This window comes from Thermobia domestica, chromosome 3 (genome assembly GCF_964235325.1).
Source record: "Thermobia domestica chromosome 3, izTheDome1.hap1.1, whole genome shotgun sequence".
Lineage (NCBI taxonomy): Eukaryota > Metazoa > Arthropoda > Insecta > Zygentoma > Lepismatidae > Thermobia > Thermobia domestica.
In genome coordinates, this window is record NC_137456.1 from 341,525,086 (window position 1) to 341,552,572 (window position 27,487).

General features: G+C 37.2%; 1 protein-coding gene across 1 annotated transcript in view; it reads left to right on the forward strand.

Annotated features, from left to right (window-relative positions):
• LOC145681264 (ATP-dependent DNA helicase Q5-like) overlaps positions 1 to 10,030 on the forward strand; it is a 71,922-nt gene extending 61,892 nt beyond the window's left edge. Inside the window, exons 12-13 of the mRNA XM_081752844.1 lie at positions 652 to 2,032; positions 9,429 to 10,030. Of these exons, the coding sequence (XP_081608970.1) occupies positions 652 to 2,032; positions 9,429 to 9,511 (1,464 nt within the window). The 3' untranslated portion in view covers positions 9,512 to 10,030. The remainder of the gene's footprint in view (positions 1 to 651; positions 2,033 to 9,428) is intronic.
• Positions 10,031 to 27,487: the final 17,457 nt, after the last annotated feature.

The following is a 27,487-nucleotide window of genomic DNA, read 5'->3' on the forward strand; positions in this document are numbered from 1 at the left end:
AGTTGATGTGTTGTGTAATGCAATTGATTAGTGACCACAAAGACTTAAGAATTATGTACATGCAATTAGTGGCCATTTTGAATAATTATGTGAGATTTTGGTTCATAATGCGTCAATGTTACTCATATTATTAAAATGTTAAAATATCTCTAACTATTTTGTATCAATGTACTTATAACTTTGGGACTGTATTTATGGTAAGACAAGGTGTATATATGTATGTACAGAAAATAACTTTTACCATTACATTGAGTCCAGAATAACACGACTTATAGATAGCATCGGTTAAAACAAGAATCTTACGGTCATTAGTTGAGTAACCATAATCATAATTTCTACAGTGAAGGAAAATTTCGGTAATATAGTTCTTAATGCAACATAATTTTTTAAAGAAATATTCATTGAGAAAGGGAAAAAAAAAATAACGCTGATTGTTAGTTGGATGCTTCAGTGAGAACTTGTGTTGTAATCCCTTTCATTTGATAGAGTGGTGTTGCAAATTATTTTGGATTTCCTCAATAAGGAAGTAGAATCTCTTGAAGAACACATTAATAAGGCACACCACTGGTGAGTAATTGTTTCGTTATAGTAAAAAATGTTAGACGCATTCCTCATTACATTTGTAGTTAATATTGATCCGTATTCTTACAGACGTCGACTGTGAGGAAAAACACCAACAGCTTAACTCTTCAGGAAGAATTGAGGTACTTTGAGGACGAAGAAGAGGAACCACAGTCACTGAATCAAATGGCCAAAGAAATTATGAATTCGCAGAAAGCAGGAAGTGAGAAGAAGCCTTCATTCGAAATCATCTCCGCATCCGAGTTGCTAATGAAACAATCAGAAAAAGCAAAGGACAGAGAAAGCTGTGTGGAGAAAAAGGTCCAATCGAACAGTAGTGGAAATAAGTTTCGTTTAAAACGAGATCATCTTCATCAGTCTTCCCTAAAATCGTTCTTCAACGCACAGGATAAGGAAGATGTGGCTCAAAGTGAATCAAATAGTTTTAGTGATGAAAATGCGGTAAATGGCATCTTTTCTCCAACTAATTTTAAAGAACCTTCTACGGAGTGTGACGCAATCGAGAAAGAATTAGAAGAGCTTTTCAGTGATGAGAGTAAAGATTATACACCGAGGACAGGCAACGCAGCAAACGTCAGTATTAGCTTCCAAACTGCCAGCAGCATATGGCGTCCTAATAAGGTATCCGAAACAGCAAATAAACAATCGAAAAGTATTATTAAAGAAACTTCAAGTCGTCGTAGTGTATGTGAAAGTAAAAACAGTCCGTCTAAAGAACGATATAACGACAGTGTGTCGTTAGTTCATAGTGTTAGTGTTTCTTCTGATTCTACGAAGACAAATCGGAGTAAAAAGCGAAAACTAGACCTGATGGATTCTTTATTTGGGAGTGATAGTTCCGACAATGAACACTTCTTCCAAACCAAAACCAAAACGCCCATCGAGCCTAAAAAGAACGCTGTTGTTACGATTCAAGATGATGTTATTATTAATAATAAAAAACATAATAATAATAATAATAATAATAATAATAATACAAAAGTGAAAAAATCCGTGACTTTCGCATTGGATAATGAAACGGACTCTTTAGCTGGTTTGAAAGGCATTTTGAAAAACTCATCGAATCTTAAGTATTTTTCGTTTGATAACGATAAATTTAATCAGGTTGAAGATACGAGAAACAGTTCGTACCAGAATGCTGAAGAAGATGGTGATGATAATGTTGATGATGAGTACGATGTAGAAAATTGTGCTCATCCGAATGACTGTTCTGATGATGATGATGATGATGAAGAGGAGGAGGAGGAGGACGGTGATAGTGATAACAAATATAGTTCTAAGATCGATAAGATCAACAGGAGAAGGAAAGAGAAGAAACAAGTAGCGAAGTGGGTTATCAAGTATTTGATGCCTTATTACAAAAGTAAAATGATTGCGTCGCGGGATCTGTTTAAGACGTTAGCGAGGCAGTTGTCACACAAGTTCTCCGAGAAATACGGCAGCAATGCGGGTAGGTGTTTTTAATCATTTTAATTTATTTTTCAAGCACAGCACGACTAGATTGTAGAAATTTTACATCTTTGTAGCATTGATGTGTCTTTATATTTGACTTCGCCAGCTTCAATTTCCTGTACTTATATTGCTTTCGTCTTCAAACATACGCTAGGATTAGATTAATAGATTAGAACAAGATTTCTCAACCTGGAGGTCGCGAGAGGGTTTCATGGGTGCAGTGCCGGCGCGAGGGGTCGAACCGTGCCACCGTCCAGGACAGCAAAATTTGAAAAAGAAGAGAATACTACCATATAATGCTTCGTAGTAGGCCTACATGGAAAAATAAAATTGTGTTCACCTGAGAATGTAATTGAGCTTAGTTCACTCACGTTCAAGAAAATACTCTCTCAGGAAATTCAGAGCATTCCCCATCATTTTCAATTATCAAACTAAGTTACTAGCCACAGGTATCTCGTTCAATATTTCCCTTGTAGCGGCGTAGATAAGATTTTCACCTATGGTGTATAAGTTTATTAAGGTGTCTTTTATAATTTTTCTATTCAGCAATGCTGTAACGCTCCACTCCAAGTATGCAAAAGGTACACTCCCACTTAAGGCAGGCCGTTCTAGCCTACAGCATCTGGAGACATTTAGGTTCTAGCAGCGAGTTTTTAACCAATTTACAAATTGTTCATTCCGAATATAGGAAATCACACAGCATACTTTTTCTTGAGAAATGTCTGCTAAAATTATTTACGCAATTGTGCATGCATTACGAGATTTTTTCGTTTTCGATAAACTCCGTACTCTCTTTCTGCTAGATAGATTGGTGACTACGTAATACATACAATATAGTCATCGTCTGACTGTACGTCTGAACCATCTACTTCTTGAACGATGTAAGAAGACAACTTGTTCTCCTGTTCGGACGACGAATAGATGAGTGAATTGGGGAGGTTTATGATTCCTTACTATCTATCAAACAGGGGAGGTTTATGATGTCTTACTTCGAATAAGTAACGATAGTAAAACAGATAGAATCGCTCACAATGTTCTGTGTATAGCAAACCAGCTGCGTGACTTTCCTTTCCTTTGCAATCGTTATCTGGTATGACTGTTACGTACGCATTTGTTTTATTGATATTGAAAAGCATATGCCACACCCACTAGAAATTAGGACAGAGTTACAAAGTAGTAATTTGTACTAAGTTCGAACGTATTTTTTCATGTATTATATATATATTTATATATATATGAACCATGATAACCTACATACGCCTGTATGCATATGCGCGCGTGCTTGCACAGATAAGAATGTGTCACAAAGTGTTTCATCTCCTAGTCTGAAACGAAGCGACGGCTTCCTAGATTCTCCTTTAAGTGCGGGAATAGGTAAAAGTCGCTTGGATCGAAGTCCGGACTGTAGGAAGGATGGTTGATGATGTCCCAGCTATGTTCAAATCTGTTGATGCCGTGCAGTGTCCGCCACTGCGCTCCTCGTCGGTGACGTTTTCTCTACTAGCCACACACTTTCGACACCGTTCTGCGACATGCTGATGAGACATTACAGTCTCTTCGTAAACGTCTACCAGCTATTGGTGAATTTCAGCCGCGGTTACATGTTTCGCCCCACAGAAATCGAATAACTGAGCGGATTTCTTCACGACACCAGTTTTCCAACGAGTTTCCATTTGTGTTTACGTACAAGTAGCGCCGAGGTGGCGTGTAGCTGAAACACTGCACAGTTGCCAACTCCATGTATTAAAATTACCGCACACTCCTCATGCCTCGATAATAGACGAAACTCCAGTCGACCTTGTAATCTTAGTTTGTGATCCTCGTAACTTGTGAAACTGCAGCCGTTGGGTGACGATCTCATGCAACAGGGAACGGGAGATATGCGGAAACTGTGAAAGAACAGTTCGGGGATTGTCAACCAACGGTTCTGCAGAATTACTTGCTCCACACTTTCTTTTAATTCAATGTTACCATGAAAGGTAGGCTATTACGGTGTTCGTCGTGCACAGTGATGCAGCTTGCTGTGAATTGTCTACACTATCTACCAAGGATCTTATAAAATAGAGGATCTGCCCTTACAACAAAATCTTGAAGCCATACGTCACAGTTTCGCTACCCCTACTCTGCCCACTCCGCCCAATAGGATCGCAATGTTTTGAGCCAACAATCATGGCGGAAATGAAAGTAGCCAATCAGACGATGGTGGAAACGAGTTAGCCAATCAGACGTGCCGATGCTCGGTTGTTTTTTGGCGTCATCGATTTAATAGGATGACGATACATATGGGCAGATCCTTTATTTATAACATTCTTGCTATCTACTGACAATAACTCACTTATAGCATCCGGTCCATGCACTTCACATCACCTGCCGGTGGATCGCTGACACCGAAAGGTTCTTACCTGGTTACCGGGGGTACTCGACATTCGCGGGAGACGGTATATGTGCAGCCATGTTTACCTTATCACAGTTCTCTTACTGCTTATCTCCAGGGGGCGTGGTGGCCCAGTGGTAGAGCGCTTACCTCCGGTGCGTGGGATCCCTGGTTTGACCCCAGGCCAAGTAAGTTTTTGATAGACAACGTCGTGTTCGTGGATTTTGTCGCCGGGTACTCTCTCGTTACCTCCCCCCTTCTCATTCCACCAATTCTTCCGTCAATCATCGTCTCTCTTAGCCTAAAGGGCATAATCATGGATCGTTAAACTGAAATATTTCATTTCATTTATACCACTTGTCTTTACACGACTGGGTTCATGCCAAGTTACGCCTACATGCAGGGCCGGCCTTAAGTGGTGCATGGCCCCAGGTTTATAACTAACGTGCACCAAGGTCAGTAGAACATATATATATATATATAATGTGTGTTTTGTGCTTCCCCTGCTGGTCTAGTGGTGTTAGCGCGTGCTCCTATGGTGTACATGGTAACGACCCCGATTCCCGGTGGGAGAGCACACAAAATTTAATTTCATAATCACTGCCTTTCAATAACCATCCATCTATGAACAAATCCTGGGACGTCAAATGAAAAAAAAAAATCATTTCCAAAGTTTAATAGAGATTTTGCAGTCAAAATGGATAGGAAGGGTCCCGAAATTTTGAAAACCTGTTAAACAAGTTTTCCGTCCCCACACTACCAAACCTTACCAAACATTGAGGGCTCTTGGACCACCCCCTCGACAATTTAAAATTATTAAAAGAAACCCTAACATTTCATTTCAGTTCCCCCAATGCCGAAAACTTTCCGGGCAGGATCCCGAACCATGGGCGCCCAGTCCCCTCTGGCTGATGGGAACGACTTAAATTTCTTAAGATTTTCTTAATACAAATAAAAAAATATACCATACTTAATATAGCAACCAGAGAGATGGGCCCCCTAGAATTTTTTTTTTCGGGCGCCCATGTCCCGGATCTATCACAAACTGAAATCTTGGCTAAACCATTGTGCGTATATTAAATATAGTAAATATCTATAGCACTATAAACATTTCATTCTAATCTATTAAATACAACAGTGAATCAGCAAGCTAGGATTTAGATTTCTGAACATTCGGCATCTATGGCCATTTTGCCCGTCGCGTATGAGGGATAACGTCCCTCGGCGAGCTCACTATTCGGGGAAAGGGAAGGAAGGAAGAAAGAATTGGGGAAAGAAGGCAGCGGCCTGAGACCTGTAAGTTACGTACCATCCCGGTATTTGCCTGGTATGAATGAGGAAAACGTCATTCAGGATGGCCGGCCTGAGAAAGCTTTTTACACTTTTCTGACCGAGTGCAGGTGTCCCCACCGGGAATCGAACCCGGGACCGCTCGCACCGACGGCGAGAGCGTTAGCTATCAGCAGGCCAATCTAATAAGTTTTGACATGTATTTCGAAGAATTGAACACATTTCGAAAATATAGGTGATGTTACTGACCTTTTCCCACTCTGCGTGTGTCCATGCATACAACAATTTATACTTCAAGACTTAGCAAAAGCTTCCAAGAATCCTTATATTGTGGAAAATATAAGAGAATGACGTCTTAAATGCGTCATAATAACTATAAATATCGTAGTTTGTCAATTTAGCCTTACATGAATTGACCTACGAAAGTTATTTTGCTATTTAAGATTAAAATACTAGGCCCTACTTGCACTGTGTTAATATGACTGAATAAAACGTAACAACTACGTATAATTTCTTATGAAAAATCGCAAGTTGCTAAAGGCATACTTGAAATTGAATGAATGAACAAGAAAATGAATTCATCTTCATTGTTTCAGTCACACACAATGATATACGATAATCTTTTATCTGATGTTTTATTTACATTTCCTACTGCTTTTTATGCTATTCTTTCAAAAATCAGTGACTTCATATTTGAGATACATTGTTTACATATTGGTCATTAAAACTTACCTCAATTATATTTCAATGATATAATAATCGTAAATCCCAGTGAACTGTGTTCACAGCACGAAAACGCACACGAGTCACACTATTATTCTGTGAAACAAACAAACGTAAATCTGTCGAAGCAACGGGTGCACTTCAGTATTCTCCCGCACATAGATTTACACGCCCTCTTGCGATTATTTTTGTTGATCAGTAAGATTAATGAAGAAGCAAGAAATGAAGGGCGAGATCTTTTGCACCTAATTTAAAACTATAGATAACATAAGTAACAGCAGCCACAGATTAGGTTTATTTATATATTTATTTACTTATTTATTTTTACATATAGTTTCAGTAATAGTTTGTAGCACTTACAACACATATCCACAAATTTCAACTTTCAAAAATGTGCAGAGATAAAACAATGCAGTCCCTACTAAATTAAACGTCCTGAAAACGAAAATGCAGTCAATTTTTTCGTATCACCCTCAGACTTTCTGTTATAATAACGATGATCATTAACTACTGATAGGAGTAAATGTAATTTGATGTGTAAATAAAAGGTGTTTATGAAGATAAATTTTAAGTTTTAATAAAAGAAACACGTATGTGATACTAAATATTGCAAACACATCATTTACAAACTTATGTGTATATCGCTATCACGTATTCATATGCAGGGTGTTCTGGGAAAAGCCGACAAACTTCGCATAAGTGTTCAGAACTTCAATACAACAAAAAACTGCAATTTTGATCGAAAACACTTAACTACGGAGATAGGGATAATAAAAAGGTAAGGGAAATAACCAATCCCAGTAATTACTTTTAATTTGCTCTCTCTCCGTAATTAAGCATGTCCGATCGAAGTTGCAGAAAAACATTTTTCATGTATTGAGATCCTGAACACATATGATAAGTTCGTCAGTTTATCCCCGAAACACCCTGCATGTTCACATATAAGTTTGATTAAGGAAAATGATTAACGGCAAAGACAGTTTCCAAATATTTTCCAATTCCTATGTCGTGGAGTCCTCTTTCAGGAGGAACTAACAGTAATATCTTATCATGAACGGGTCCCATTTCCCTTTATGACGTTTTGCCATCTGCAAATTGTTCTGGTGAAAACACTCATCCTTTCATTGCTAATAACAGCTCATTTTTCAGAGAAATAACTCAAATGGAAATGCAGACAGTGAATGAATTTTAAAATACATATTTCACCATTGTGCCTCGCAATTTTTCAACAAGGTTCTGCACCAGTACTTCATAGTTTTTTTTTTTCTCTTACGAAGTAAACCTATCCAGGTCTAAATCTAGTTTCTCAACCAAACTTGACAGAGAAGTGTGAAATATCAAGAAACGAGCGTAAGCAAAATTTAAAGTGCTTGTGTCCGTAAAGACGGTCGCAGTGGCCAAAAACCTGATTGACCAGAATAAGATATAACAATGTGCTTTAAGCTTGAAAATTTCATTTTATTTGTAAAACGGGTAAAGGGATGAAAAACAACAACAAAAACAAAACAAAAAAAAAGCACATTACCGACATTGTGTGGAAGTAGACTTCAGTTTGAGGTTATGCTTATCATGGCCGCCATCTTGTATCTCGCTCGACTTTTTATAAATAGGAAGAGGGTCACGTAATACATCAGATTGGGCTAGAATTTTACGAGAAATACAATGGCGAAGTTTATATTTGTAAGACAATGAAATCCACATTGATATGAATTCGTTAGTTCAAAGATTTCTTAACAGCTGTATCTTTTCGAAAAGATTTCAAGTCAGGAAAATCTAATGTACGCTAGTGAGAACATCATAGGTAGCTACTTATGAAAGGCATAATCAGCTCGAAATCGTTATTGACTGCAGACAAAATGAAATGGTGATGAGATGATCACAAACCTTAAGGAACTGATGGAAAATGGATGACATATTTTTCATTGGATTATTCGAGATACAAGACAAACCTTCATAAGCAGCCGCCTATTCGGTACTCACTAGTATACATTTGGTTTTCCTGGCGTGATTTTTTTTAAAGTAAAAAATATATCCACGGGATTTTTCGCAGGAGAGGGCAAAGTTTGTCCTCTGGTTTTGTATTTTTAATATAGCTGTAATAAGAGAAAGGATATAGAAAGAAGTCGCGCTGAGGCTAATACCATCTCCATCCATTTCGGTATTCACGGTAATATCACATGGCATCATCAGTAAGAACGCCAGGAACTTCTATTTAGTGGGGTGTTCAAAATAAAAGAGTGTGTGCACCCAGAATAATGATATACCAGGGTGTCTATCGGTCACAAATGTCACGAAATCAGAAAACGGTCATGAAAGTCAGGAAATTTAGCCTTTGGGTCACGATTTTTTTTAACTGTGCAAATGTAAGTACAGATTGGAAAATTTTGTTCTATAAAACACCAGAAATGTCTATGGTCGGCTTTAGACGCTACCAAATCGCAAGCATTTAGTCATAGGGACCACATCACACTTGTTTGCTCTGGGATATAATATGTTGTTAAAACGCACTGGAGAGTAGATTAGATTAAACAGTAGAGTAAGATGGCACTAGCGCAGGGCCCGATTGGGAGCAATCGGCGAAAGGCCGGCCCTGCCTACATGTTCCTTCTCCACCTGAGAAAGCGCATCTGATCATTTGTGCCATTTTCGTGCGCTTTCGGAACTTATTTTTTTGGATACGCCTCATATCAAATTTCGCGAGGTAAAGAGACAAATATTATTTTTAAATAAATATTTTTATAGGTAAACATTGTAATTAGTTTTATACTTTTTATAATAATAGTAGTTACTAATGACGGTAATAGTTGTTTTTTTATGATAATAATCGTCAAAATAATACTTTTTACAGTTTTTTTATTTAATGTTACATTTTTTTTTTTTTTAAATACTAATACCTAAAAGGAAGTGTTTTGTATATTAAAACCGTAAAGCAGACAGAGAACAAGCTGTTTGGAATCTATTATAATAAACACTTGCCATATATCTCACTCTGTGTTTTCTTTTGCAGATGCTGGTAATGCGAAGAAGTTTGTTCGAAATTTTTTCAAGAAACATAAAAAAATTCGTAGCGAAGACGACATTCCTGTGTAACAATACATAAGAATGTGACGAAGAATGAACTACTCATCTGTGATAGTGTTCGTATTACGAAAGAAAGAAAAAAAAACTATAGAAATGGTCTCTACTTAATTTTGTTGTATTCTTTTTTTTTTTTTTTTAAACTATATTTGGATAAAAGCGCCAGTGAGTGAGTGGCCCACCAAGTTATCGTGGTTTATTCTCTCTCTTATTTCTGTTTCTTCTTTATTTATGTATTTATGTTCTTTCTTTTCGATACTATATTCAGTTATTATATTTTTACTGTCTGGAGTACAAATTTGTGTGTGTGTGTGTGTGTGTGTGTGTGTAGCAGAAGGAGTGAATGGTCTCGTGATTTTCTGATTGTACTTCGGTGGCAAAAATTTGTATTAATGTTTATGTGTCACACCAGCAATCAATTTTTACATTGAAATCAAACTGAATTATTTTAAACGAGAAATAGTACCAAAATACTGTAGTCAAACACGCTCAAAAGTGTTACGCAATACATATTTGTTTGTAACAAAAGAATGAGTGTTATTTTTTGGATTACCACCCACTGCTTCGAAGTCGAATTGTTTTCTTTAACGCCTTTCTAAGAATTGCACTGGTCTTACATATGCATTATATAAGTAAGCTGTAGACAAAGCACTGGGAACAATGCTCTTTCGTGGTTAACCGGTTAGCGTACGCGCCTTTGGCATGGGAGACCCGGGTTCGATTCCCGGCGGGAGCTCATTTGGTTCGGATTCCGCGTTAATCAGTAGTCGCATCTCATATAGCCTCGTTGCTGAAAGAGACGGTAAACTCAAAATCAACTCAAAGCACTGGGGCCGTACTTTTATGCGCATAAATTAAACATAATTCAGAAAACTGGAGAAGAACGAATAAACATGTTGTTTAAAGAAAACAGCATAACCAAATACAACCTCGTTTATTCGGATCTCTGGATAATGTGGATCAGATGTGTTGGTCTTTTTTTTTTTTAATTTGATGTTTACATAAATTAAATTTTTAATTATGATAGCAAGAACGTAACTATAAGTACGCCAAACATTTGTTGTTTATTTTATTAAATGTACAATTCCTGCATAGATTGTACAATAAATTATGGTAATACTGTACGTAAAATGCTTCTTCTCGAATTTAAGAAAGCAATCACACTGCAACAGCGGACGACACTTGCAGATACATCATGGCGTACTTAGAGCGTCAACCCGACACCACTCCAGCTGAAGTACTATTAATGATAAAGCGTTTGCCTGACCGTGCTTCATTCAGACGCCACGCGTGTCTCAAACAGAACGACAATGGACCAATTCTTTGTTAAGAAATTGTGTGAAAAGTTACCGTAATAAACGATAAGTCTGCTTATTTAAGGATTTTTGCTTATTACCCATATTACCTGCATTATCCGGATTGCCTTTGGTCACAGTTAGTCCGGATAAACAAGGTTGTACTGTACTTAATATTGCAAAAATGAGACAAAGTAATAATAATAATAATAATGATAATAATAATAATACATGTGGCGTGTCTACAAAGTGTGGACAAAATATTGGTCCAAAATGTATGAACATGGGAAAGATACACATGTAGAATATGATGTCCACATACATTGAGGCAGACACAACAATGAGCTGTTATACTCCGGATCAGAGTATCGAGGAACCTTTTGGAATATGGCATTCTATTCTTGCACTAATATCTGTCGCAGCTCTAGAAGCGTTCGTGAGGGTGTTTTCCAAGGTGTCCCCGTCCTTTGAAATTAATGTTAAAAATATATTAGGTTTAACGGGCCGCGGTGGCTCAGTGGTAGAACGTTCTCCTCTGGTGCATGGGGTCCTAGTTCGATCCCAGATCACGCCAAGTGAACTTTGTGGTGGACAAACACCATGTGTGTGAGTTTCCTCTGGGTTCTCCCGTTTCCTTCCACTTTCTTCATTCCACCATTTCGTTCATTTCTCATCACCATTTCCTTTAGCCTAGCCGGCATAACCGTGGAACGTAAAGCTTAAAGATGTCATTTCATTTCAGTATATTAGGTTTGCTTACTCACACTGTAGTATTCAATATATTTATAATAAATACTATAGTAATTTAATGTAGTAATAAAAATATGTAATGTGCGAAAATATTTTATTTATATGAAGTAGTGCACACGTACATCAAGGTTGCGTATGTTGACTGCACGTGTGTGTCAGTGTTTTGATTTCCCTTGGAAAATCTGCGAGCGTGCCTGGATTTGATGTAACTTTACTCCAAATCGCGAACAAGGAAATTAATTAGCATTATCTCGGAAAAAATGTTTAAAATTAAATAACTCATGCCAAGCAGAAGCAAAAATTTAACAAAAGCAGTTATAAGTACTACTCCGTTATTCTTGATCGTACATGGAACATCTCTCTTATTGTCCAGCTGTCTGTAAAATTTCGATTACCGGTAATAAATAGATAGTACTAAAATCGAGAAGAGCTCAATACTTGCTTGTTGATATTTTTTGGCGAGTAATATTCTGTCGTCGATAGTTTTACTCTTTATATTGTCATAGAAATGGAGAAAGGCCCTGCAAAGGCTAAGGCCGCCCCTGTTAAGTAAAGTATTATCCTACATTGGACTGCGTTGCGAATAGGAATGGGCACGATGTGCTACAGAATGTATATACTGGGCTTAAAGTACCACAGAAGGTTGCACATATTCTACTTAACGATGTTCGGAACGTGAATGTTTACAAAGCTATATCTGATATCACTTAACTCTCAAGTATATTCTCTTGATGGATGAATCTCTACTCTAATACTATGTATTTTTGTTGGTTTGGTATAATCTCTCTTTAGCAAGTGAATTTCTCTCTCAAGGATATACGAATAGCGTGTGAATAAAGGAATCAACAATTATCAGCGTGTTTATGTTTTACAGGAGTGAGGTTGCTCTAAGACAAGATTCTACATTTACAAATCCTAATACTATATTCTAATCTTTCACATAACTTGGTCTTAGATTATCCATATCGGCTCAGTTCTCAACTCCCCTTTTTAGATTAATTAACAGACTCTTTCCCAAATCCGTAGTACCCGTCCCTGTGCCGTTGGTGAGGTTGCTTTTTAAATCTCACTGATAAAGTTTCTTCACACGAAGTAATTCTGGTCTCGATGAATGTTTAGCAGTTCGCGTTCGAGACCGATTGTTGTGTACTTGACGACATTAGATTCTTTATTAAGTGATTAATGTTTTTAACCTATAAACATGGGGTTTATGCAAAAACGGTTAACGCAATTTGTTTCTAAAATAAAATATTAACCAAGCATAGCCCAATGGTTTCTGTTTCGTGTTTTTCAGTCTACTCGGGGATGGGAGATTTGAACTAACTAAATTTCAAGTTTTATATATACCTTCAAAAATGAGTGTAAATCATTCCGCTTTTGAAGTTTCCTGCATTTAAAAAGTCCCTTTCTTAAGGATTAAACATAATGCCATTATGTTAAAAAGACACACCCAACTTGGTCACGTAACAATTAAGAGCGTAAATCATGAAATCTAAAAATGAACATGAATAAGTGTAAATATTGGTAAAACATCTTAACTTGTCTAACTACAAGTAATATAATGGATCAAAAAAACAAATTAAACTTTAAATGAATACAAGATAATGAATGAAATGTGTATATTTCCCTTATTTACAAGGTAACCAAAAAAGATCTTGCCGTTTTTGACTTGCGCTCACAGAGAGGAAACAAAATGACGCAGTGCCTGCCAAGCGATTAAGAGTTAGTCTGACCATCGACCTGCAGTAATACAGGCACGTTGCGCACACACAGCAGTCATAACTCATCCAGTATCGACGAAAAATGGAGGGATCGAAGCAGCTTATTCCCATGTGTTTGTTGTATGACTTTAAAATGCGGTCCGTCGGTTGCCGCATCAAGTCGCCAGGCACTTGGGGAGAATGCCGTGAACCAGCGTACCGACATTCCATTTCATTCGGGAGATATGGACCTTTCAGATGAACCTCGCAGTGGACGACCACATGTGTTAGATGACGAAGCCCTAAAAGTAACCATCGAGAAGGACAGTCGTCTAACTTGTGATAAACTTGCAGAAAGGTTCTGTTTCCGTGAAACAGTCAAAGAAACAACGAGTAATAGTCTGTCCTTGCTCCCTGGTGACGTGAAAAGTGGTACTCTCTATGACATTCCCAATCGTGTCAGACATTGGTTCGTCACATCTCTAGATCACCTCTGCACCTAGTAAAGGTTATGCTCTCTGTATGGTGGAATTGTCGGCAAATGGTGCATTACGAGCTTCTTCCATCATTACTGACCTCTGCTCTGAACAGTTGCAAAAGGTGCACCGTGCATTGCCGCAGAAGGAACAGACAATGAAGAAGGGTATACTGTTCCTGCATGACAATGCCAAGCCACATGTGGCAAAGAGGATCCGGAAGACATGCACCATATTCATCGGATGTTGTGCCACCAGATTACCACCTTTTCATTCCCTCGAGAACTACTTCCGTGGGAGATCCTTCGCAAATGAGGGAGACCCGTGGAACGGACTCACGGACCTTTTACATCCACGACCTCCGAGTTTTATCAGCAGAGTATTGTGCAGATGCAGAAACGTTGGTAAAAGGTGTTGTATGCCAATGAAGATTACTTCGAAACCTAAAGGTACGATACCGTCTCTTGCATTATTCTTTGTTTATCACTACTTTAGAACGGCAAGAACGTTTTTGGTTACCCTGTACTTAATGACATATGGTTAATTCAAAGCATTGTTACTGTAATAAAGTGGAATTTACAATTCTGTCAACACTGAGTAAATCCAATTAGCTGTGACGAGCATTTTGCTGAAGTGGCATAGAAAGAAGACAATTAGACTTAAGAATGCTTAGAAAAGAGTTTAAAGTGATAAATTTAAAATATGAAGCATTTTCACTTCAATTAGATCCAATAAGCCACCTTGTAATTCTGACCGACAGCTTAGATCACGGTTCTTAATCACAGACCAAGAGTAAGATGCCGTAAGATCGGTACCAAAACTAAGATGACTCCGTTAAGTGAACTTCTTGAGATATATACTCTTTAAACTGACCCTTTGTTGTGGATCAAGCGGTTGTGTTTAGAACTCCACGTATATAATATTGAATAATAGCTTCCTGGCCTCTTTTAACGTCGAAAACTTCCATTTCTTTACTCTATTTGTGCTTTTGAGAATGCTTTTCTTAAATTATAAATGAAAATTGCCTTTGTAGGCTTATTATGTAAATTTGAATACCACAACATATAAATTAAACTTTTCCCTTATTATATCTATAATCAAAATAACTTCACAATATTTCCTTACTTCCGAAAATCCTTCACTAACTACTTTAACCCTTAATATACGAAGCGGGGTCCTCTAGGGACCCCCAAAGGGTGATATTTGGAGATGCAACCATAAGAACCAATTTATTCTCGATGTTTATATGTGTCCTGCATCCTTTTGGGATATCTGCTACGTAATTAGATCAATAACACGTTCGTTTAAAGAGTGCAAAAAAATAAGTTGAGAAATTAAAATAATGATTGTGGTCCCTAGAAGACCCCAACTTGGTAAACAACATTGACGATTTAGGCTTGGTGCGTTAAGGGTTAATGTGTTATATGGAGTTCATAATTAAATTTCTCACACCTTCACCTATCGATAGGTGTTGAATTATCGGAGTGCAGACATAGTCTGTTTCACCCATATTCTTGGAATTGTAAACGGAGTACCATTGTGTTCGTTGGTTAGAAGGTGTGTTTTGACCTTTTCCGGTGGAAATTGAAAAATGAGAACGGGAATAATCATTCCCTCTAGTTGGAATATATGAGTGGTGTTAATTCCGTTGCCTATGTGGGAAATACAGAACTAATATGTTCTAGTGAAGTATTTTTTTCCCTCACCGGAAGATGAAATGTAAAAGAAAAAATGATATTATTAACCAGGTAATGATTAAAGTAATTTAAAGGACAAGTCCATCATCTTAAAAAAAAAATATATTAAATATTTCAAGATATCCAAATCATTGTGCGTCAAAATTTGTTTGATGATGAAGGGTCTATAACCGTAGCGTTTATTTAGCTCTTCCATAACTTGATAACAAAGGACATTGGAATTAACTTGAGTTCTATTTTTAGATAACAAAGGACATTGGAATATAAGATGATTTAGAGTTCCAATCTCTTTGTTGCACCAACAGAGAGATGAATCTCTCCGATGAATTTTGTACATAAGATATGGAGTAATTGCAGTGTTGAAACGAAGTCTATAATATAATATGATATTTGACCGTGACCAAGTGCGAAGGACATTCCAGGTGGTTGATTGTAAAGGGTTAGTTTGCCAATAGTATGTTCCTGGTCCATTTCTGATTTTATGTTTTCAAAGGACAGTTTGCTCCGAGATTATCTGGTCAATGTAAAATAAAAAGTTGAGAGGTGATAATTTTATATTGGTTGAAATTTTTCTCAATCAGTTGGAGAATAAATGTACTTGAGAGAATAAGCACTTTATAACAGGCACGTATTTATATATTGCTCTAAATAGTTTGCGTCTCCCCACACACCCCCGCAAAAAAAAAAGACCAATATTAGAGTTGAATTCATAGTTTTTGTGGTCGCTGAGATGAATTTTGACAGTATTAATGCAATTCAACTTCAAGCTCATATTCCACTCCCCAGAGTGGGAGCGAGATTTTAAAAGTAGTAGAAAATGACAGACATTAGTCTTCAATTTATAGTTTTCGAGTTCGCTGATTTTAACAGTTTTCATAATATTCAAATTCGTCCTCACCCTTTGGGGTTGGGGTGGGAGAGGATGGTTTTTAAAAAATAACCAGATAAGCTAGCTAATTAGAGCGAATTAAACATATATTTTCTAGCGCTTGCTCGAGACTCTGCGGGTTGCTAGTTCTAAATATTACTTTACTGTGAATCTTTTAAAAATCAAAAATTTTACCGGCCCCTAAATTGTGCCGCCCTGTGCTCGAGCACAGAATAGCACTTACCTAAATACGATGCTGCTTTATAGATTTCTCACTTGTAATAAGGTTAGATGTAAGTAACCGTGGAAAAATCTTGTTGCATATTCAGTTTTTGTCATATGAAATACGAGAGCTGGAAACCGTCCCATTCAACAATAAAAAATCAATGATAAACACCAAATGAAATTCATGCCCGGAATAGAATCGAAGGTCAAGTGTCATATGTATTTCTGAGAAGAAAGAGATTCTTTTAACTTCGCACTGTCCATGTGAGTATGGAGAAGAATCGAATTTGTGATTCCTTGGGAATGTGGGTTTCTTTTATTCACTGTGCCAGTTCGTTGATCGACAGATTGTAGTATCTAATGAGAATTTACGTGTGTCATTCATACACTGAATAAGGTGCAGTGCCTAGGATGAGGAAACTGCGTCCAGATTATCATTGAAGAAACACAAAAGTTGCCTCTGTTCAGCTTGTTTGTCTTCAAGTGAAATAAAATTTATCACGCGTTAAGACGGTACTAAGCAAAATTGATTTTATTTCCTGTCTTGTATAGAAAAAAATAACGGTGGATGGAATGAAATGAATTAGGGATGTTAAACTAATTCAAAATCGCGTACTCGGAGCATCAATAGTTCCTCTTTCTGCTTTATTTTTCTTTCGTCTTATTTTGTTTAGTAAATTAGAAAAAAAAATACAAATTATGTCATTTTCAAAAATCAGAGATATCATCTATTTGGAGTCCATGCTACGATACAGTATTGTATCGGCAATAACATTGGAACTTTTGACAATTTAATCTGTTATTTTGTGTGTTTGGTCTTTTTGCCTTTCTCATGCTTTCTGTCATTTTTCTTTAAAAGAAAAAGAATGAGGGTGGACTTCAGACAATAGCAAACGCTGAACTTTCATAAATTCTCCTTTCATCTACAAACATAATGTTATCTTTCCCTACACGTATTTTCAAGGATCTTTTAAAATAGAGAATCTGCCGTTATAACAAAATCTTGAAGCCATACGTCACAGTTTCGCCACTCCGCCCAATAGGATCGCAATGTTTTAAGCCAACAATCATGGCGGAAACGAAAGTAGCCAATCAGACGGTTGTTTTTTTGGCTTCATTCATTTAATAGGATGAACATAGATATGAGCAGATCCTCTATTTTATAACATCCTTGCGTATTTTATTGTGGGTTATCGTGTGTCATGAAGAAAGCGAAATTAGCTTTTCTATGTTCTCTAAAATATCACTTACGTAGTTCTTTTTAATAATAATACACTTGTGTTATTGCACTTTGAAACTGCAGCTCATATTTGAGAAATAAAGAATTGTGGAACTACAATGTACTTAAGACGAGTGATTCTTTCTGTGAAGCTTCGGCTTAGAACTTACTTAAGCAACGACTATCAAAATGAGCCAAAGTCTCCATACCGCTAAACACCAGCACAAAAATACCGTCAGAACCTTCGAGATACGCCGACTTGCTATTGTCAATAGCACGTTGGAACCTTGGATCACATAATCTATATCTTTAATTATATGGCTAATAATATTCACGCAGTACTATCGACCTGTATTTTTTACTTTCTTGCACTCTTTGCTTGGATACGGACCAATTCCAGTATGGGCCATTCTCTCGCTGAAAAATACACTATAATATATCCATTTCTCCTACTAAGTTATTTTAGGCCTTATGCAGAGTCGTTTTGAAGTATGATTAGCGTCATACTAAAAACCTGACTACTGCAGGAAATCTATCTCAGTCGAGTAGAGACCTGCACGGGCCGGGCTTGGGCGGGCCGACACTGTTATTTCTTTGGGCCGGGCCGGGCTTGGGCTGGCCGACACTGATTTTTCTTCAGGTCGGGCTGGGCTGGGGCTGATCAATTGCAATTCTTTAATAATTATTGACTTTCGTTAAACGATAATTAGAATAAAGCCAAACGTTAAAGAAGTGTGTCCGTGAAAAATGTTACAAAGAATGCTACTTACAGTTTGTGTTGCTTAGCAGCTCCACTTTCACTATAGAGGATTGCAGGCATTATGCGGTAAATTGAGCTCTGACCTTGACCTTCACTGAACTCAAATTATAACAAGAAGGGGTGGGAATGTTTTGCCTGTCGCTAAACAATATTGCCATCTTCACTTTATGCTAAAAATCAATTAAGTAAGATTTTTGTTACAGGGAATGGAGTTTTTGTTCTCTCGATGACAGGCAAAGTTCTAGGAGGCAATGGTACCATTCGGGAGGCAAGCGTCAGGTTGTAAACCAGAGTTTAGTAAATGTTTCTGAGGTTAGGTCAAGTTTAGTACTAAATTTTGAGGAAGATTGGGGCTCGAGATAATTTTTTTTTAAAATATCGGGCCGGGGTCGGGCCAAAAACTTTAAAAATTTATCGGGCCGGGCTTGGGCCAAGAATTTTAAAAAAACTTATCGGACCGGGCCGGGCTCGGGCCGAAAATCTCCAAAACTTTTCGGGCCCAGGCTGGGCCGGGCCTAGGTACGTTCGGGCTGGATTGGGCTTGGGCCGAAACATTCGGCCCGTGCAGGTCTCTACAGTCGAGCTCTTTAGTATGACACTAATCACACGTCAGAACGACTCTGCATATGGCCCTTTGAGTTGTAAGTCATCTACAGCAGACTTCGCTAAATTCACTCACGCCATGTTATTCTCTACTTAATCTGACTCAACCACTAAACTATTCAATGCCCACCTTTTTTCTCCATATTATCAGGGGTAAAAGTGAGGGGGAACGTCATCCCCTCACTTTCAGTAAATATCTGTGGCGTCTCCCCGCTTTTTAACAAAATACAATAGGCAAAGATAGGCACGGCGGACGGCTTGACGTCATGTGTTCCCCTACCTTTTCAGATCCACTTTTACCCCTGCATATTACCCTTGTTCAATGGCTTTTGTACACACTAAAAAATGAAGTGTTGAAATAACACAAAAAGACTACCACTTTAGCGTGTTACTTGTGTGTCAATTCAGCACCAAGCACATTGCCTTCAGAACATATCAGAAATACTTAGTTACTGGCTGTGATTATTTCCATTGATTTTTGTTGTTTGGTATGAGCAAAGCTTTGCGAAATATATCTCGCATTATGGCAAATAGCTCATAACATTCTATGTTTTCTGTAATCGGTCACAATAATATTGTAAACCTGTGAATCATTTGACAACAGTTACAAAGATAGCAGTGCTTCCATCTGTTTGCTTTATCTGTTATTCTTGTGTCTTAGCATCAGTGAAGCCATATCTAGCATCTTGGTGCTAGACCTAGCATAATCCACATGCATTTAGCATCTAGCATCTTGACTTTAGCATCCTGGCCAAATCTAGCATAATTTCATTCTTCTCTCTGGTGAACAGAATAAGAACGAAAATTTAGATGGTTCAAGGACTGCCGGGAATTATTTCTTTTAGGTGAAGCGATGGTTGGAGCAATGAAACCTGTCAGTATTTCTGCGGTTCTAATTTTTTGTTGAATTCAGAGCAAACGCAAATGTTCAAAAATAGCAAAAGTGACTCTGCAAAACACATTTACTTACCCATAGCCTTATTACTGTCAACTGAAACCTGAATGTGTGGTTATCTTGGATGTTTCTGTCCATTTCAATTTACAGCTTGAGAGGGGAAGGATATGACGGTCAGGGGACAGTTAGTAATACACTAAAAGAAATGCTTCAGGGCTATGTCGGAAGCAGCATGTTGTGTATATATTTCTTAAAATGTTATCCATTCATAAAATATAAATTCGACCATCCTCCCCTATAACGTGCCATCTACTATCATTCCTGACAGCATCATGTTAGCTGTACATGAATACAGTTAATACACTTCATTAAAATAATGAAGATAAATAGGGGTGGGTCTTTAAAATTAGTTAGGAAAGGTAATTTGAAAATCTGGCATAATTTACAAAAATCTAGCATAATTCAGACCCGTGTTTGGCATCATCGCGAGTCTCGAGTGTGGCAACCCTGCTTAGCATGTATGAACAGAAGAGGCAGAACTGTTTCCTATGTAACTGTTGTCGGACGAATCACAGGTTTACAACAATAGTGTTGTGACCGATTACAGGAAACAGAACATTATTCGTTACTTGGCAAAAGTGCCAAATATATTTCGCAAAACTTTGCTCGTATTAAACGATAAATACCAATGCAAATTCTCTCAGATAGTAACGAGTTATTTCTGATATGCTCGGAAGCCGATGTGCTTGGTGCTGAATTAACACCAAAGTAACACGCTAAAATGGTAGTCATTTTGTGTTGTTTCAACACCTCATTTTTTACAGTGTATCCTGGAGTGTTGTCTTCTCCTCCATCTGCGAACGTGAAAGTAAAGAGAGAAAATGTTAATTGGGCCTGAGTCGAACATTTATCTACTCTAACACGAGTATGGTACGCCACCTGCAATGCAAAATTTCATAGTTACTTAGCTAAATTGCTTGCAAGGACAGATAAAAACACTCCATGTGCACAAGCTCGGACTGGCCAGGGCAGGAATCCCTGCCGGGGCCTCTCTCTCTCTCTCTCTCTCTCTCTCTCTCTCTCTCTCTCTCTCTCTCTCTCTATATATATATATATATATATATATATATATATATATATATATATATATATATATATATATATATATATATATATATATATATATATATATATAGATAGATAGATAGATAGATAGATAGATAGATAGATAGATAGATAGATAGTTTGGTGGCCCCCAACATTGAATGTAGTCTTGGGGTCCCATTATTGGATTGAAACTAACAGTTTTGTAAAGTCCTGCTGGGGTCCTCTGTTAGTCGTTTGACAAGTTATTGCAACACCATAAAGAAGCAGAATAGGTCTCCACCCTCGGGCCCCATTACCACGCATAAGTGAAGCTGACAGCTTTATGAAGAACCCCTCCCCCATTGCAAAGGTTTTACGACTCTGTTAATCTTGTACTACTTACTACTACTGTTACTATTAGTAGTAGTAAGAATAATAATAAAACTTAATGTCCTTTTTGAGACTCCTATATGCTACATGGGGCCCTCCAAGTGAGACTACTGCCGGGGCGCTATAGTTACACCCCAATCTGAGACTGCATGTGCACACAGTGATGTAATGCTAATATTTTAGGTGGGTATATTGTTTGTTAGATCATTTGTTACACCCACACAAACACACACACACATACACACACACACACACATATATATATATATATATATATATATATATATATATATATATATATATATATATATATATATATATATATATATATATATATATATATATATATATATATATATATCGGATGTTTCATAATTCGTATTACAGCGCTTGGAGATTGAAACTAGAAATAGAAACAAGGCAAAACAATTATTACACCGAAGACAAAAGCAGTGTCCTTTTCGAGTTACAAGCGCGGGAAAGTGCAGAAAATCGAACTTTGAACATTAATAGATCGCAGACTAATAGCATTAGAAGAAGCGGCATGGTGAAATTCAGAGAAAACCATACTTGTATTTTCGAAAACTGCCACATTCAAGATGTTCGGGAAATTACGGAAAATTTTATTAAAGTTAGCTTCATTTAATCCACAATTATCTATGAGACCTTCACTTAATTTGTGAAATTCTGTATCTACTTTCTCCATACTCTTGAATTTGGTATTTCCTGACGACACAGGTGTGGTTTCCTCTTAAATTCATCACTATGCTTCCTCTAGCACTTATTAGTCTTTGCGCTACTAAGGTTCGAACAAGCAGCATATGTATATGAAGTAACAAAAAATAAAAACCCGGATGAAGAGCTACATTTTGGAGAATAGTTATCGAACCATTTAATATCAACCAGAGACTAAGAAAAAGCTTACTTACGGTATCATAGGTTAATTTAAGACCTTATTTAACTCTCTGCGTTAAGTAAGTCAGACTGCAGAAATGGTTGTACTTCCAATTCGAGGCCAATTTATGGCTGAATTAAGCCCTGATGCCAGCTCTGAAGTTAGAGTCGGGTAGTATCGATATGCCCATCTATAACTTTAGTGCAATAATTTCTTTTGGGTCGAGGTTTAAGTTTCCCGCACGAGCAATTTAAAAATAAAAAAAAATCACAAACGACAATCTTAGCGAGCGAAGTAGCTCAATTGCTAGAGCTTTCGTCTCGCATTGGGGAGGTCGTGGGTTCGATTCCCACTGTCGACCATCCTGACTGGTGTTATCGTCAGTCCTACCAGGCAAATGCCGGGATAGTACGGTAGCTCCTAACAGGCCCTGGCCGATACTTTCCCAAATCCTTTCCTTTGTTATTATTGTTCTTAGGTATACAGTATAAAATAGCCTCATAGCTGTATCTGGTGATTATTAAATAAATGCAATAAAATAAAATAAATACACACCCTGAAAAAAGAAACGAAAAATAGATAAAGACAAGAAATGCTCTCCCTCTAAAAGTCTTTCCTAAGAGAAATAAAGTTTTATACAAAGAAATGGGAGCTTTTCCAGTTTTTAAATTCAAATTAGAATTTTTAAGACTTCTTTTTACAAATTAAAACCGAGGAAGCAAATAAGAAAACCTACAAGTCTACCTCTTCTACGTAGATTATAATTTCCTTGATCAGACATTTTCTCAGATATTGAGAAGTGTTTTATCACTCCTTATTAAATTATTAAACCTTGAGCACACTGTCAGACAAAAGGATTTGAAGCGGACGCTGCCCGAACTTATAAGCTGATGCACTATTCCAGCATTCACTTAACCTGTCAAAGAAAAGCTTGGAAAGAATAGTGAGCATGGCCGGCTTTCATTAAATAATAATAATAATAATAATAATAATAATAATAATAATAATAATAATAATAATAATAATATACGGCGAAGAAGGAGTAGTAGGGGTCCCCGTTGGCGCGAATGACTCATCCTCACTCTCTTTTATGACCGGGGTGAAAGGTCAATGACCTTGGCCCGGGGTCAATGACCTAGGGGTACATAGGACCACCCCCTCTAAATTTTGGCAGGGGTACCAAGGCCCACCCCCTAAATTTTGGCAGGAGTACATAGGACCACCCCCTTAAATTTTGGAAATTGCCAAATCTAAAAATTTGGTATGGTAGCCTAGGACCATAGTATGTACCTCTATTAGTATTGGGTGTCTATGTCGTTCCCTTTCATGGGTAAAAAATTGCCAAAAATTCAAATTTTGGGGGTTTTTGACCTAATTTATCCCCTTTGATGAGGTATTATTACCCTATATAGTTATATGGGCGTATACAGGGGTCCATTACCTTTCATAACATATGGGTATATTAATGCACCCATTGAAAATTTTGGGAGGGGTACCTTGGCCCACCCCTTAAATTTTGGAAATTGACCAATTTAAACATTGGGTAATATAGTACAGGACCATAATATATATTATGATAAATTTGGGCGGTCCACCTCGTTCCCTTCTAGGGGTACCAAATTGCCAAAAATATAAACGTAAGCAATACGTTATACCACGTGTTTGGTTTTTGGACAATTTTATCCCCTTTGATGAGATGTTATTATCCTATATAGTTATATGGTCATGTATAGGGGTCCATTACCTTTCATAAGATATGGGTATATTTGTGCACTCCTTTAAAAATTTGGGAGGGGTACTTTGGCCCACCCCTTAAATTTTGGAAATTGCCCAGTTTAAACATTTGGTATTATAGTACGGGACCCTAACATGTATTATGATAAATTTGGGTGGTCCACCTCGTTCCCTTTTAGGGGTACAAAATTGTCAAAATATAAACGTAAGCAATACGTTGTACCACGTGTTTGGTCTTTTGGCCCAATTTATCCTCTTGGATGAGGTTCTATTACCTTATATGGTTATATGGTTATGTATAGGGGTCTATTCCCTATCATAAGACATAGGAGTAGTAGGGACCCCGTTATGCGCGAATGACTCATCCTCACTCTCTTTTATGACCGGGGTGAAAGGTCAATGACCTGGCCCGGGGTCAATGACCTAGGGGTACCTAGGACCACCCCCTCTAAATTTTGGCAGGGGTACCTTGGCCCACCCCCTAAATTTTGGCAGGGGTACATAGGACCACCCCCCTTAAATTTTGGAAATTGCCAAATCTAAAAATTTGGTATGGTAGCCTAGGACCATAGTATGTACCTCTATCAGTATTGGGTGTCTATGTCGTTCCCTTTTATGGGTAAAAAATTGCCAAAAATTCAAATTTCGGGGGTTTTTGACCTAATTTATCCCCTTGGATGAGGTCTTATTACCCTATATAGTTATATGGGCGTATACAGGGGTCCATTCCCTTTCATAAGACATGGGTATATTAATGCACCCCTTGAAAAATTTGGGAGGGGTACCTTGGCCCACCACTTAAATTTTGGAAATTGACCAATTTAAACATTGGGTATTATAGTATAGGACCCTAATATGTACTATGATAAATTTGGGTGGTCCACCTCATTTCCTTCTAGGGGTACAAAATTGCCAAAAATATAAACGTATGCAATACGTTATACCACGTGTTTGGTTTTTTGGCTCAATTTATCCCCTTTGATGAGGTGTTATTACCTTATATGGTTATATGGTCATGTATAGGGTCCATTCCCTTTCATAAGATATGGGTATATTTGTGCACCCCTTTAAAAATTTGGGAGGGGTACCTTGGCCCACCCCTTAAATTTTGGAAATTGACCAATTTCAACATTGAGTATTATAGTATAGGACCCTAATATGTATTATAATAAATTAGGGTGGTCCACCTCGTTCCCTTTTAGGGGTACAAAATTGCCAAAAATATAAACGTAAGCAATACGTTGTACCACGTGTTTGGTCTTTTGGCCCAATTTATTCTCTTGGATGAGGCCCTATTACCTTATATAGTTATATGAACGTATACAGGGGTTCATTACTTTTCATAAGATATGGGTATATTTGTGCACCCCTTTAAAATTTGGGTGGAGTACTTTGGCCCACCCCCTTCAATTTTGGAAATTGCCCAATTTAAACATTTGGTATAATAGTATAGGACCCTAATATGTACTATGATAAATTTGGGTGGTCCACCTCATTTCCTTCTAGGGGTACAAAATTGCCAAAAATATAAACGTAAGCAATACGTTGTACCACGTGTTTGCTTTTTGGTCGATTTTATCCCCTTTGATGAGGTGTTATTATCCTATATAGTTATATGGTCATGTATAGGGCTCCATTCCCTTTCATAAGATATGGGTATATTGGTGCACCCCTTTAAAAATTTGGGAGTACCTTGGCCCACCCCTTAAATTTTGGAAATTGCCCAATTTAAACATTTGGTAGGACGAAACAGGAGAAAACATGTTCCCTTTTAGAGGTACAAAATTGCCAAAATATAAACGTAAGCAATACGTTGTACCACGTGTTTGGTCTTTTGGCCCAATTTATCCTCTTGGATGAGGCCCTATTACCTTATATAGTTATATGGACGTATACAGGGGTTCATTACCTTTCATAAGATATGGGTATATTTGTGCACCCTTTAAAATTTGGGTGGAGTACTTTGGCCCACCCCCTTCAATTTTGGAAATTGCCCAATTTAAACATTTGGTATAATAGTATAGGACCCTAATATGTATTATTATATCCCTTTTAGGGGCACAAAATTACCAAATTTTACTACAACCACGTATTTGGTATTTTGGCTCATTTTATCACCTTGGATGAGGTCCTATTACCTTATATAGTTATATGGACGTATACAGATGTCCATTTCCTATTATAAGACATAGGTACATTTGTGCACCCCTTTAAAAATTTGGGAGGAGTACTATGGCCAATCTTTTAAATTTTGGAAATTTTCCAGTTTAAGCATATACTACTGGACTCTAATATGTATCATGATAAATTTGGGTGGTTCACTTCGTTCCCTTTTAGGGTACAAAATTGCCAAAATATAAACGTAAACAATACGTTGTACCACGTGTTTCGTTTTTTACCTAATTTATTCCTTTGGATGAGGTCCTATTACCTTATATGGTAATGTATAGGTGTTCATTCCCTATCATAAGACATAGGTATATTGATGCACCCCTTGAAATTTTTGGGAATGGTACCTTGGCCCACCCCTTAAGTTTTAGAAATTGCCCAATTTAAACATTTGGTATAATAGTACTGGACCCTAATATATAATACTATAAATTTGGGTGGTCCACCTCGTTCCCTTTTAGGGGTCATTTTGTTCCGCTTTAGGGGTGAACATGGATACCGTACATGTGTTGCAATCGTCCCGAGTTCGATTCTTGGTGCTAGTTTCAGGAAATGTTGAATTTAACGTCTCCGAAAAACGATGATGATGAGAAGTGATAGGACGAAACATGAGAAAAACATGAACTTACTTGATTGAGGATTGAAGCAGGGACCTCACACATTAGTGACAAACGCGGATGGGATGATGTGATTTTGGACCTCTCGTTTCCGTTCATGGATTAAATAAAAAGATGACTCTTTGGTTAAATCTGATTAGTTCATTGTTCGAGCGATTTTTGAACGCTCAGCGTTTGTTGATCAGTAAGCGCTTCATTGATGGAAACAATGTTGCCAGATTTTGAAAATCTAAACTGCTCCGATTCTTTTTTCGAAACGGTTCCGCTGAGTGCAAGAATTTTTCAAAACTAAAAAGTTTAAAAACTAAAAATTTTCAAACTAAAAAAATTTAAACTTTTCAAAAAAAATTTTTCGAACTAAAAAATTTCAAATAAAAAAATTTAAACAAAAAATTGTCAAACAAAAATTTTCAAACTAAAAGATTTCAAATAAAATTTTGAAACAAATTTTGAAAATCTAAAATTTTTAAAACTAAAAAATAAAATCAAACTTTCTGGAACGAAATTTTTTAAACTTAAAATTTTCGAACTCGAACCGAATTTGAAAACTAAAAAACTTTTCGAACCAAATTTTCAAACAATTTTTTTTTCGAACTCAGAAAGTTTCAA